General features: G+C 40.0%; 1 protein-coding gene across 1 annotated transcript in view; it reads right to left on the reverse strand.

Annotated features, from left to right (window-relative positions):
- Positions 1-14,487, reverse strand: part of PLPPR1 (phospholipid phosphatase related 1) — a 133,682-nt gene that overhangs the window by 9,996 nt on the left and 109,199 nt on the right. Inside the window, exons 4-5 of the mRNA XM_034072806.1 lie at positions 10,656-10,788; positions 957-1,207 (exon numbers count right to left, since the gene is read on the reverse strand). Coding sequence (XP_033928697.1) covers positions 957-1,207; positions 10,656-10,788 — 384 coding nt within the window. The remainder of the gene's footprint in view (positions 1-956; positions 1,208-10,655; positions 10,789-14,487) is intronic.

Here is a 14,487-nt window from a genome sequence, read left to right on the forward strand (position 1 = left end):
GTCATTATTCACACAATACTCAGTGCACACAGATGCACACTGAAAGAGCAGTGGGTGTCCTCTTGATTTTATAGTAATAATGTGGTGTTTTATATACCTGGTATGAAGATCAGGATAAAATATGCAGCAAATACCCTGTCATTAATAAGCTTAAGAATTTTCTCAAATCCTGATGACCAACAGACAGACTCTGTCACCCATTTGAGTCAATCTGCTGAGGGAAAAAGGCTTAGATAAGCCATTTTAAAATCAGAACCAGGTTAAGTCCTTGGATTTTAATGCCAAAACCATTCTACTTTGTGAGTAAGCTACTTGGATCGATTTTCAGACATTACAGAAATTTCAGCCAGAGAACACAAAGAAGTGGTGGATCTCTTTCTCAATACTCTTACAGACAGACAATTTCCTTCCTGACAGTATAGCAACATCACCTTGTTAAGATGTCAACCGGGGTCCATTTATCTGTGATAACAGCAAAATTATGTCACTGACTTTTATTACAACCTTCTGTGCACGGAGAACTCAGGTCCTAAACAAGAGGAGCAAAATCCAGCCTAGTTCAGCCTCCCATTGAAATGGCACAGTGTACATTTTTAATGTTCAACGACCTGTGTCATGTGAACAAAAGAAACGGTAGTGATTCAGGAGCCATTTAAGCATAAACTTCATCTTAATGCTAATGAGACAGGGTAGGGAGAAGAGGCCGAATGCATACTCAAGACCTCACCTCATGCCTCCACATCATACAGTGCCTCAAAAGCAACAAGCATTTGATTTGTGCATATTAGGGTTGGTAAAGCAGAGAGAGAGAGAGATTTCCCCCTACAGATAAAGAATAAAGCCCTCCTCAAAACAACCCTCTTTTCCTTCAAAATCCCATTTTAAGAAAAATGGCTCCACCTATATGCAGCTACAGAGACCTCTTACACAAGCTAGAAATCATCACTGACACTCACCGTGGCATATAAAGCTGAGTAGATGCTCAAAGCAGCCTGTTTGGATGGAAATGATCTCCTTGCCTTTTCAATCACCCTGACATCCCCAGTGCAGATGTTGCCATTGTTTATGAACTCATGATGGGCTCGACAGTCATTTCCAGTGTAGTTGGGTTTACATACAGTCAGGAAGTAGGGAGCCAAGTTCCCAGTCACAACCTGACCAGCATTTACAAATATGTCAGTGGCAAAAAGTCCAAATGCAAACACTCCTGTGAGAAAAGGTTTAAAATAATGATTATTCAAACAAGTTTAAAAGCAAAACAATCTTGGCACCTGAAAAGAAGAGACAGAATGAAAGGTAAGCAACCAAACCCTTGTTCTGCAGTCATTATCTAGAAGAAGCCCCGGCTTGACTCCGGCAGTGTCCTGCATCAAAGGTATGACGCAGTGCACCACATGCTTAACTCTGACAGGTGATTAACTCAGTGACTCCAGAAGGACTCAGAAACAGGCTCAAAATGGTAAGCAAGTACATAAGTGTTTTTGTGATTCAATCTCTGAACAGGAAAGCCTACACCTATACTATGTCTGTAAAGTTTCCTCTATGAAAAGACTCAGAACCAAAGTCAGGTGTCATGAGCATGAGTTGTTAAAAATGTTTTTGTATTTTTGCCACATCTGGGCCAAAACCAGGGAGTATAATGTCTCTGAACCTGAAAGAGCAGTGTAGTCCTGAGACACTGCACTGCACTTATTTTGATTATCTAGTGTTAAGTACCATTTGGATTTTGACTATTCACCGTCCTGATGTTGAAAAATTAAGACCCTAATAGTAATATTAGTTAGTAATATTTGGAAGGTCCCTCTGGAAACTTCCTAATGCTTTTATCTGGAAGACATTTCCACACAGTTGCTGTTCAGCCCATGTCCACAAATGCTCCAGCAGGAAGCATGCTCTTGACAGCAGAAACATTTCTGGAGTTGTGGAGCATCCCCTGCTCAATACTGCAGTTGTCACATCCTTCACTGACTTCGGTTAGTGTTACCAGTACCTGCTACAGCTGTTGTAAACATATAGGAGGATCCTTCACTTGCATGTAGTGACCACATAGCAAAGGAACAGAACACCAGATTTGCAGAAATGCCAAACCCCTATGTTGTGAATGACTAAATCAGCTCCTCTTTCCCCCTTCGTATCACTGAGGTGGGTTAAAGTATCAGAACAAATTAAAACAAATAAATATTTACTTATAGTGTGGGAATGTTGAGGGTCATATATTTCTGCTTTCCATTATTTCTCTGTAAGCAAAAGTAATTTAAATTATAAATTAGCTGAGATGGCTGTGTTTAAATATAACCAAGAGCTGGAGCTCCAGGAAAAATGTCCTAGGAGAGCTGTGACTGAAGAGCGGGCACCACCATGGTTATAACAATTTCACTGATACTAAAAAAAGAAGAAAAAAACACTGCTGTAGTCTGAGAAACAACAACTACCAAGGAGTAATCAAAATAATGTAGCAGAAAATGCTTTACAACAAATTAACAAGAATCAAGGATTGCTCTACAGATATTGTCACTGGTATAGAAAATGAAAGGGCTACAGCTGACAGGTCCTTCAAAATGCTCAGAGCCTATCTACACACAGGACACTTGCACAGACAGTAACATAAAATAAAACCTGTAACTAAAAATGGATTCATTGTATGAGCGTCAAGAGGGGCTTATCAGTGCCACTTGCTCACAGAGATGGTGCTGTGCTGTAACACAAATTCCTCTCTGGTAGGGTAGTGATGGGAAGAGCCCTATCCCTGAGTAGCAGTCTGGAGTGGCTGCAGGAGTGCAGAGCTGTCTGTCCACACCATGAGCTTATTATTGTTCATTATTAATGAACTGATGTGTGATCATGGATTTAAAAAGCCAGTGGTGGTCAAAGAAGGAGGTAGCCCTCTGCTTGTTCTAGACTGCAGGACTGCCTCCATCTTTTTACTGGCATGAGTGCCTTTCTTCCATTTATCCTGCCAAGGGGCTGTGTTAAAAAGAGAAATAGAGAGCACTGACACTACTCCTTTATTTGCTTTATCCCTCTGCTGATACTTTAAATCCATAATTTTCCACAGCTGGCACGAACTCCTCATCTACATCAGCAAGTGCACAAGCAAGTTCAAAGGAAAAAGGCAGTAGGTATTTTCTCAACCTGCTGAAACAGCAGGTTATGCCAGAGATTAATCTTGTTTTATGTGTGGCTCTTTGGCCAAATTATTTTTTTTTTGTCACAGCTTGATTTAAATGGCATCTTTTTGATGTGCTGAGCAAATCACATGGAATGCAGAGAGGATTATTACCCAGCCTTTTGCAATACTTAGAAGAAATCTAAAAGCCAGGCAAGTCTGGCCCACAGTCTTTACTGTGTATTGATTTCTAGGCAGTGCACAGGTACAAAGGTGGTCAGTGCTTTTCTCAAAAAAAAACCAACCCAAGAGTTTCAACATCTTCATTTTGTCAATACTGGGTAGCACTGAAAGTGCTGGCCCAGACTCAACCACTGAGGGCTGCAGTACTCTGCAGAAAAGCAGAGCAAGCCATGGTTGAAACCTTTATCATGCTCTGACTGCTATGAATATTGATCACTGTAATTCCTCTCTTGCAGTTCTGCCAAAATGCTCCTTATGAAAATCACAGCTATGTGCAGCAGTGAATTTGGCTAGCAGGAATTTAACCCTTGAAGATTGATTACACATCATTTAGTCTCTGGAGACTGAGATATGGCTGGCTGTAATTGATTTAAAGGCTGTAACACCAATGAGCCTGGGTAGTGGTGGAGAGTCCCCTGATGGTTTTTGTACCTCATGAATCCATCTGTTCAATGGATTTATTCAATGACCTAGAGAAGCCAGGCTACTGACCAGAGCAGGAGAATGCAGTGATGTGGTTGCCAGGTTTTCAGAGGCAGACAAATTGCTGCTTAAAGGCTTCACGGGAAAGGCAACTATCCCTAGATCTTCAGGGTCATGTAGCTGAAGTCTGTGATACAATGTCACAGAAAGAGAATGGGAGAACATGTACCTCTTCTGCTCAGGTGTAATGGGAGGTGATGTCATCCTGCTAAGGAGCAAGTGCTCTATCATACTGTGCTCCCTCTGACCCAGAAATCCTGGAAGATGTTTTTAGTCCAGAATTTAGCATATGCTGAGATAAGATGTAAACAGTGCAAGCCACATGAGAAGACCCATAGCCTCTACAGTTGGTTACTAGCAAAAAGGATGGACAAACGTTAATTTAATTTACATAGAGACACTCCTTTTCCTCATCCACACATCACACACATTTGGCTGCACAGAGGGGCCTTAAAGAAGGAGCAAAAACTATTTCTGGAAAGGCTTCCTTTTTTTTTTTTGTCACTATCCTGGCTCTCAGCTGTGTTAGTGTGTGTCAGGAACAGGCAGAAGAAGAGGCTAGAAGGCAAACTAGTAAGTAGAATGTAACTGAGAGAGAGACTAATTTAGGGGAGAGACAAAGTGTAGTCTATACTCCCTGCTACTCTTTTTAGCTGCCCCAGAGTCCCAGAAGGAACTGAGGATCAGATTTAACATACCTTTACCTCCAGCTGGAAAGTCCTTAAACAGACTAAATGTGCAAACCCAAAAAGAAAAAACAAGGAAAGTCCTGCTCAAAAATGCTGAGGATAGACAGCATGAACTGTGAGTCTTTCCATTTCCATTTCAGCTGAACTAACACTTGTCTTGGCAGAAGAATCTAAATGTTAAGCAGCTTCAGTTTTGAATGGTTTAATTTTAATTTCTTTAGTTACATTTCACCCTAAACTGTTGCCAGAAAGTCATCCAACCATAAACCCATAATTTCTGGGGTCTCACTCACACACTGCTCTAAAAGTCTTTTTCCCACTGAGCTTCCTGTGTGGCTGTTGATTACTGTTGCCATCTACAAATATGTCTATTGCTTTTTCTAACAGAGACATCTCTCCTGAAGAAGAATCTGTCTCTCACTCACTGTAACCTCAGTACAATCCTGTCTTCTCCCTGCAATTTATGCTTAAACTTTTCTTCCACACTGAATCTGTGTAAATATCAGTGACTGCAGCTGCCTATGACTCCATAGAAACTCTCACTATTATATTTAAAATGCCACTGATTTAAAACAAAATGAGAAAAAAAAAATCAACAAAAAAAAACTCTCAGAGATGTAGAACAGTTGAAAAGCCATCAGGAAGAGGTAAGTGAGAAATGGGGTGGAAAAGAGAATGAGGAGGTAGAATTCTTTATTAGAGAAAAAAGAAAAACATTAAACCCCTAAGTAAAATGGCAAAAGAAACAACGTATGAAAGGGCTCCTGAGACATTGTAAGCTCTGCTCTTCAGTAACATATCATCCTGTCTTCTACTGAGTGTGTTTATTTAGGTACTTGTCTCTCAGTGCCCAGTCAATTATCTGAATTTGTCACACTCAATTTGCTCAGAAAACATCCATGTTACACATTCACACTCACACTCCCCAACCCATTTTCCATGCCTATGTTTTTTTAAAGGATTATAGTTCCACTGGAAGAAAGGGGTCCCTGGAAGGACTCATGGCTCTATCGCAATGCTGATCCTCAGCCTGTCTCTGAAGGTTTTGCTCCAATGGTCCTGTGCATCCAATACAGCAGTATATTTATAGTCCTGTGACTCAGACTGTACTAAAGCACCCTTCATTGTGGTATCTGAAAGGGTGTTGTTAAAGAAGTCTGTATCATTAATCCATTTTACAACTGGAGAGATGGGGTTTGCAGGAAAACTTATTGTCTGTTGCCATGGTATCAGGAACAGACTCAACAGCAAGCTCCTTGCAAGCACTCATAATCTGATCCTGGGACTGGCTTTGATCTCCCCACTGAAGACCCCACAAAGCTCACTTTTCCAGGCATCTACTGCCACTTGTGCCTGCTTCACCTGTGAGTGTCCTGCCTGGATACTATTCTCTCAAGATATAAGCAGGAAGACATGTGGTCTAGGCGTGGAAGAAGAAATTCAGCTCCCAGTGTGAAAGTACTCTGGAATCTCAAGATTCCTCCCTACAGATACACATGATTTCTTTCTTCCTCGCTGCTTCACAACTATCTAGGCAACATCCAGCTCAGAGCCTGGCATAAAAGGGAAGAGTAAGGTTTGATTTGTCCCCAGCATGGTGACCTGTTTCTTATAGTGGAAGCTCTTCAGTGATAAGAAGGACCTACAGAAATTTAAGCTGCAGTCTAGGTTAGTGGCAGCACAACTGAATACATCCTAAGCCCTTCTGAAAGGTAGCCAGTTAGTGACAGAACATGCATTGTTTCACAGTTAACTTCAGATCCAAGGCAGGCAGAAGTATAAGGTCAGGAAAACAATGTCCTGCAGTTGTCTACGGAATTGACATTAGAGCTCTGGTGTATATCTAGCCTATTACAATAAACTCAATGTGTGTATAAATCTTGTAAACCTTTATCTGCTGAACTAACACCTTAATTTGCTGAAATAAAGCCCTAATTTCATTACTTAGCTGCCCACTGTGAGGTGTCACTATGCTTTAAATTAAGCTGTCAGCAAAAGCTGATTTGTACCATTTGTTAACTGCAAATTATGCAGGTCCAAAGTAAAAGCTACTGGTAACAAATTCATGAAGCATGCTGCACTCCTAAATATCAGAATTGGAGAGAGGCTACTTGCATGTTATCAGGGCTTTGCAGGTATACAACTTAATTACATGGATTAGAAACCTAATACAGTGAAATGCAACACAACGCAGACTGTAGTCATCCTGCCAAACAGAGTCAGGGAGGTCTGAATCAGTGATCCTGGGGGTATGATAGCTGCTGTATATAAACAAACAAAATACTTCACTGAAACCCTTCAGTGTATAATGCTAAAATAATTTTTAATCTCTATTCACAACAGAAATGATGAAGTAGAACATAGAAGCAAATGCAATATGGCAAGATGTTAACAAAGTACCGAACAGGAAATTATAACAAAACAGGAAGAATAAACCCACAAAACTGTGTACTAAAGTTGGGATACTGGGAGAAGAGGCAGAGGCACGAGAAGCAACCACTCATATACTGGTTACTCAAAGGTCCAGCAGGTAAATGGCAAATTTTGGCAGCAATAAAACTGGTGGGAAGGGAGTGGAGAGGAGGGAGGACAGATGATGTGACTGAAGAACAGCAGTGCAGTACCAATATTTTAGACAGAAAAAAAGGCTCCAAAGTCACTGCACACCACTTGTTTGACCTGAAATCTTCAAAATAAATGTTTGTGGAAGCAGTTATAAAAGATAAAAGGCAAGATGGAACAAACTGCACCATACATCAAAGTCTGATGTTTCCAAGATAACCCAGCTTTTTTCTCCTGATAAAGGAACTGAATTTCTAAATATGGAGAACATAGTCAGTTTCACCAATCTAAGCTGCAGTGAAGGACTTGATGTACACTGAAGCAAGTTGAGAGGCAGCCCTTTGCCACAAAAGCAAACGTTTGGCAGTGAGCAGAATTCATGCCTGACCCAGGAAGCAGTGAGAAATTTTGGTTTTGCTTCCTGTGGACAAAAAAACAGGGAAGAATTTAAGACAAAGCTCAACAGCTAAGGTTCCCACTAAACTTAGGAGGGTAGAATCTTAGAAACTGACAGTTGCTGAGGGCTTGAGGAAAACAAAGAGAAAATAAACAGGGAGCACAGTTGGCAAGATAAGAAAAATCAAGGGACAGAAACCTGTGGCTTTACCTATATCTCAGAAGAGTTTCTGGGGTTTGGTTTAGCTTAATTCTTTGATCCACTATCAAAGCACAAAAAAGTACTTCATTATGTATACATGAAGAAAAGTCAAGAGAGGAAAACGATCAAGTCTAGCAACCAAATCTGAAATATCCCTTGGAGAGAGTGTGACAAGGATGCTAATCTTTCACATCACCAAAAGATATTCTGGAGTTTCCCTTTTTGCTTTTTTCCTTATAAAATCTAAGTGAATATGCAATGAAGTATCTATAACTTTCTCTGTTTTGTGGAAAGCTCATTTAAGCTACTGTTCTTAAAACCCTATCTCTTCCCAGCAACTCCAGTTACAGAGTCAGGAAGGGAGAAAACGCCTCTTTGCCTTTATAAAATTTGGGGATAGCAACTCTCAGAAGCTCCCCATGATGTGCCTTTCAGGGTCAGGAAGTAGTTAATTTTTCCCCACACATGTATACTCAGATTAAATGATTTTTCCCATTCTTTTGAGTAACACCAACTGTAATGACTTATAAAGCAGTATTTCAATGAGTTAAACTACTGCTTTTCATGGGTACTTATTTAGGACTCTTGCTCACACATCTGAGCCAAAGGAAAAACCAGATACAGATATTCAAATGAATTTGTCCCAAGACTAAATAGGCAGCAAATTTCTTTGCAACAAGACTGTTTGCTAAGGTATCTTGGAAGACAATCTACTTAATCAATTCTGTAATTTATGGTCCTCAAATTTAGCAAGAGAAAACTCACAGAAGGAAATCTATGTATGAGCAACCTGTTAAGTCTTTCCAGAGTTAAACGTTCAGGTAGCTTCTTTTTGGAATAAGAAGCTGTTTGGAGCTAACTTCCCTGAACATCCAGCACAGGCTACAACTGCTTAGTCCGTGTCATGATGTCAAAATACAGGTGGCATGTCAATGAAAAAATGCAGCTATTTTTAGTTCCTTTCATAAATTATTTCAGCCACTTTTCAACAGTCTCTACTTCTCTTATTTTACTGCAGGGCAGGGAAAAGGTTGCAGAAGAAAACAAGCACAGTCAGTGTATTTTAAGATGAGATAAACACTTTAAGCCATTTCTAATAATGTAAACTTAATTTTTCATAGGAAAACATACATAACTGCAAAGCCAAGATTGATTTATCTAGTATGGCTTATATTTATAATAACTCTCTGAGAGTCCGCTGTATCATTGCTACCCCCTCTTCTCTTCCACCAGAAAAGAAACAATCGCACAAATGTTTGATCATAAAGCTAACTACAAGAAAACATACAGAGCAAGTGCTTAGCTTCCATGGTCTAAGCTCTTTTAGTGCTGACCCCACAGGCAAGAGTATGTGACTAGGACTCTGAATGCGCTGCAACATTCAAACAGCCCTGAGTGGCCCAGTGGACTTCTAGCACCCTGCTTCTCTCCTAATGGCAGTTTACTATCCATCAATATATCCTAGAGCTTATATGAAGTTCAAGGGTATTTTATTTTTAACTGCATTCACATGACTTTTGTTTTTATCAGCAGCACCCAGGCCAGGCATCAGTAATGAACCACAGGTTGTTTGTCTCTACCCCCATTATAGAAGAAGGTAAAAATCCATTTCCACTTCCTGACTGCCATGCCTAAAGCAGGAGACACAGAGAGGGAAGAGGGAGAAAGAAAACCTTTGCAGCATATACTTGCTGGCAATGGAAATCCTAACACAGGATAAGACTTTCAACTCTGTGCATGCTCTGAGCAAGTACCCCTGCCTGCAGCCAGGGCTGTGCTCCATAGAAGTAATACAATCCTTGCCACAGTTACAGCAGACATTTTTCTTCCAGATAAAACTCAGAAATTAGGCAGTGATAGGGAAGAAGGGATCCAGAGATTTTTAGCTTTTTTCTCCAGTGCGTTTGTTGACTCAGACTGAATTCAGACCCAGACTTTCTGCAAGATGCAGTGTGTAAGCATGCTTTATCTTTGAGTATACAGGGAGGAAGATGCAGTGATGCTCTGTGGAAAAAGTCCCTCTTGGTCACTGGGGAGCCATATTTACACTGGCTCATGCCAGCAACAAGATAAACCATTCCATCCAATGGATGAACTTGGGACTTCTCATGAATAAGGAGAGAAGTGAGAACAAGCCCCTTACACATGCAGTTCAGAGCTGCCCTTTGCCTACTCAGCTGCTACAGGGAAGTAGGAAGCGAGCCCTCCTTATCTCTAAACACCTTGGGGTATGATCTGGGCAGCCTTAAATGGCTGTGAACTGGGAAGCCTTCAGAAGACAACTAGATTTTCTGTTAGTACCACCATGGAAACACAAGCTATAATGCTATTCCTCTTCTTGCTCCAAAAGAACCATGGGATCATCACCTCAGTAAGGTCTCATAGACATTTTTATGACTAATCAACACTGTTAAAAAGGCTTTGTGGTTTGCATGCAGCATATAAAGAAATCCCCAGTGGTTTAGTGACAGAACTTCTTCATTAATTTCTTAGCGATTAATTCAATGGAAGCTCTAACAAAAACAAAATAAAACAAAACCCCCACATTATTTTATGTGGACTCTGTGCTTTCTTACATTTTGTGGCAGAGCTGCGTATGTTAAAATTAGAGCTGAAAAGAAAAATGCCAAAGAGATGGGCTGGTGAGGACCAATTTGTAAGTAAAATGGGTAGCTGACACAGGCTAGCAATGATGGAATTATTCATATAAGGATTTGATTGGCATAGCCTTCTTTAAGGGTCCAGAAGAAGCATTAAGCTCAACAGAATAGGATATAAACTAGCCCCAGCCAGCATGATATGGCACATTTTGAACATTACCTTGCAAATCCAAGGGGGACTATCCCTCTAAGGTTGAAGACGCCTGTAAAGATTTCACAGCTTAATTAATTTTGTGGTGTAGATTATCAGGATGTTTTGTTCTGTTTTGGTGCAAAAAGGGACTAACTAAGCTTGCAGTGCTCAGAATGCTTACCTATAAAACGTATTATTCTTCGAAGCAGTGGGTTCAGATAACAGCACTCCCCAGTCAAAATAGTTTTCTCTTGGATAATAAGGGTTTCTCGGGTTGACTTTATGAAATACATGGATATCTCACCAATAAAAATCTGCAGGAAATGGAAAGAAACAAAAGGTTAAAAATTACATGAGCAAACATGAAAATATGGGTGACTGGTTCCAGCCCACAGGAACTACTACACAGCAGTGTGTGTTTGGAACCTTGCATTCCACAGTGAGGCTACACTTACTCACTTGAGTTGAACTGACACAGACCCGCTCTTGGCCAGGAAAAGGATCTGCCATTCTTGCACTCAGTGGCAAGACATATCAACTATTAGGCCTTCTTATACTAACTCCTGGAACACACGGAGCAAAGAGACTTTAATGAATACCGTGGATCACAGAAACTCCCATTTTTACTGCGATTAACACAGAATTTGTCATGTCGTGTTATTAGCATTTAAAATTTATTGACAGTATAGACTTTATGGACAAAAAGCTTCTAGACATGTGGGGAACTGGAAAGTGATGCTGCAGGAGTCTACTCTAAGGTTTTACTAGGAGGCCTCAGTACTATTTATTGGATGCTTTCAGTAGCCTCCAAATGTTCTCAAACTTATATTTGCCCGTGTCTGACAGATAGGTTACAGAACTGCCAACTCTGAAAGGAAATTTAGATGAAGGACATCCCTGCAATGGAAATTGAACTGAAGTCATATAAATTTTGGGGATGTCAGTGAACATTCTGGACAAATATATCATATTTGTACTAATGAAGTAAAAATTGCTAAGGTATGGGTACAGCACAGTCACTCACCCATAGTGTTACGTTGTTAGTATGGTCACTGTCACAGCCTGGCCTGGTGACAACAGTCTCAGCAAATGCCTGGGACAAGTCCCTAAGGAAAGCTGCATGCTACTGCTATGTAAGTAGAAGTTCAGTCATTTGGCTACGGATTGCAAACACCAGCTAGTCTGAGGGCCAGAGGATGACTTCTAGCCTGTTTCATTTACTAAATGCCTTAGTTTATTTATTAAAACATCGAAAATTATGTCTCCAGGGATCCAGTGATCTTGATGTTAGCTGTGCTTACGTATTACAATTTTTTATTGTGATAAGATAATTCATGCTTTATATAAAAATGGTAACTGCTTCCCATAGGAGCAGGATTAGTATTTCCTGAGCATTCAGAAATAATGTAAGTCTGTCTTAAATTTAAGACAGAGGTGTATCTGCCCTAGCTGAAGCTGGACAGAGTTTGATCATGGGCTTTAGACACAGTGACAATCCACTCACAGCAGGCATTTCTGAAAATCCCATGAATCATGTTTTGTCATCAGGGTTTAGAAAGCAGAACTAGGTGCTTTTTAGAAAGATATAGTTTTAAATGAAAGACTTTAGGAAAAAAACCCAACAGCCTGAAGTGGAAGAAATTAGTTTTTAAAAAGGGTGCACTCAAAAGAATTACTTTAATACATTACTATAAGACACAAGAAGAGTGCATGGTGCTAGGGAACAGTCAGAGAAATGCGTAACAAAAACTGTGTGCGTACACACACATACACACAGACACCCAGAGTTAGTGTTAATATCGAGGAACTTGTCTTAGTTCACTTTGACTGCTGGAACGGTATGTTATTTCAAGGGCAACAGTTTATCCTTATTAAGCCAGATGAGCATCCTTATCGATCACTGACATTCAAGCCAAGTATGCTCAACCTCTTTATAATTCTAACTGCTGATGGCAAGAGATGTGGAGTTGTAAAATGTATGTCGATAATGGCATTTGGGGGTGAGAGCTGCACTGAAATATTGCCTTTATCCTGTTTCACTCCATCTGCTCTTAACAGAATTGGCAAGCAGTTCAATAAGCTCAGCTCACTAACTATGGGGCTGGGAATTAAGAAAAAGACCATCTGCACTAAAGCAGTTTAAAAGTGGCACTCTGCTTCAAATAGTTTATTATTTGAATTATGATGATGTTCAGAAAGTTTGAATTAATACTTTGGCTCTCTATCTGCTGTGGCTGTATGTACACATTGAGAGACAATCCACATCCTGAGGAAATTCTACTCTGTGAAGACATGGGTTAGTGGATTTTAAAAACCCCAAACTTTTCAAATTAGACAGACTTAGGTACAAAACATATTAACAGACCTTTAACAGTACATCCATTTTTGATGTTCCTTTGTATCAGAAGCTAAATGAATGTTTTACTGCTTCAATTTCCTTTTTTATTTCTATACATTCAGCTGTCTGGCATACTCCTAGAAAATCCCATGTGGATAAATTAATTCCACTCAGATTCAGGAGTAAATTTTGCCAGGCTATAAATCTGTTCAATTCCATTCCACTGATTTAAGCAGAGTTGTCCCAATTTCCTATAGCATAAGAGATCAAAATGTTTTTTTTTTTGGTGAACAGTGCCTTTGGTTTAATGCAGAATTTATATGTATAGTAATAATGCTTTATTTGTGAGGTGATGTAAAATGATTCAGTGCAACTGGACTGTTCTTGAGGTGCCATCACTGGTACTGTATTTAATTGCTTGAATTTTGTTTCCCTGTATGTTTAATGTGAATCTAAGAAGCTGAGCCTTGCTGTTCTCTGAAAATTCAATGGGGGCCTGGGCACCTATTTCTGATAGCTAATCTAGCTGTGGGGAATTGAATGTGGTCTGAACAGCTCCTCAAACAACTGATTTTTTTTTTTTTCACCAGGCATTTCTGAAGTCAAGTAACTCCACTGATTCTCATGATTCTGCATGAGCAGGGTCCACATCCAGACAAGTTGTCCAGCTGTATCTAAATATAAATACACAAATACGAGTGGAAAAACTACAAAGCAAGCAAACTACTTACTTCTTAGGAAAACAATGTAAGGTTAATGAACTGCTGCACCATATTGGCTTAATTAGATAGAAGAAATTGCAAGAAAATGTCACTGGATGTTTGGGACTGAAGGCACAGGTCATCTGCTGTCTGAGGTAATGTAGGCCATAGGGAAGGAAAGGTAGTGCCACTGGATGTTATCTTGTCCTTGATTCCCTCAATGCAAAAGCAGCTCAACTACACTGAGATTACGTTTCTTGGACACTCTTGCTCACATTCATTTTCACATTACTATCAGGTAGAAATACTACAAAGATGCCCCAAAGCCCCAGTATGAATTTGAAATACCTACCCAGCAGTCATTTTTCCTCTGCTGATTTCAACCTATCCACTAGAAAACTTCTTCTATTTGACCTGCCTTCCCATTTTACCGGCAGCGTCACCAAATACTTGCTCCTCAACATTCAGCTCTCAAAACCTTCTGCTGCACATGCTTTACTTATTTACTGGCTTCTCCTGAGCAAAGAAGCAGATAAAATGTTCTGTCCCATTTTCTTCTTCAACAGCCTTTTGCCTGTAATAGTCATTCAACTTGTGAACTGGCATTTTCAGACACTTTCCCCTTTCAAGTTCTCAGCAAAACATGAACACCCAATACTTCCTGAACTCACGTACAGATTACCAATGGTCAATTTAGTTATCAGCTTAATCAACAAAACAATGTAACTATCTTTACATTTTATTTTTTTTTCCTACAACACTTTCTGATAAGCTCACTGTGTCCTTGCCGAACAATTTTTTGCACAACTGCATTCTAAATATATATTGGGGTAAACGTCAAGGAGACCTGTTTCCGTATGTATAAACTAAGATAAACTATCTTGGAATGAGTGGGGTACAACCAAGAGGAGGCTGCAGAAGAGAGGCATCCTGGAATGCCAGTCCTGTTGGAACTGTGCAGTGGGGTGTTTGTG

Source organism: Melopsittacus undulatus, chromosome Z, assembly GCF_012275295.1.
Source record: "Melopsittacus undulatus isolate bMelUnd1 chromosome Z, bMelUnd1.mat.Z, whole genome shotgun sequence".
In the NCBI taxonomy this organism is placed as follows: domain Eukaryota; kingdom Metazoa; phylum Chordata; class Aves; order Psittaciformes; family Psittaculidae; genus Melopsittacus; species Melopsittacus undulatus.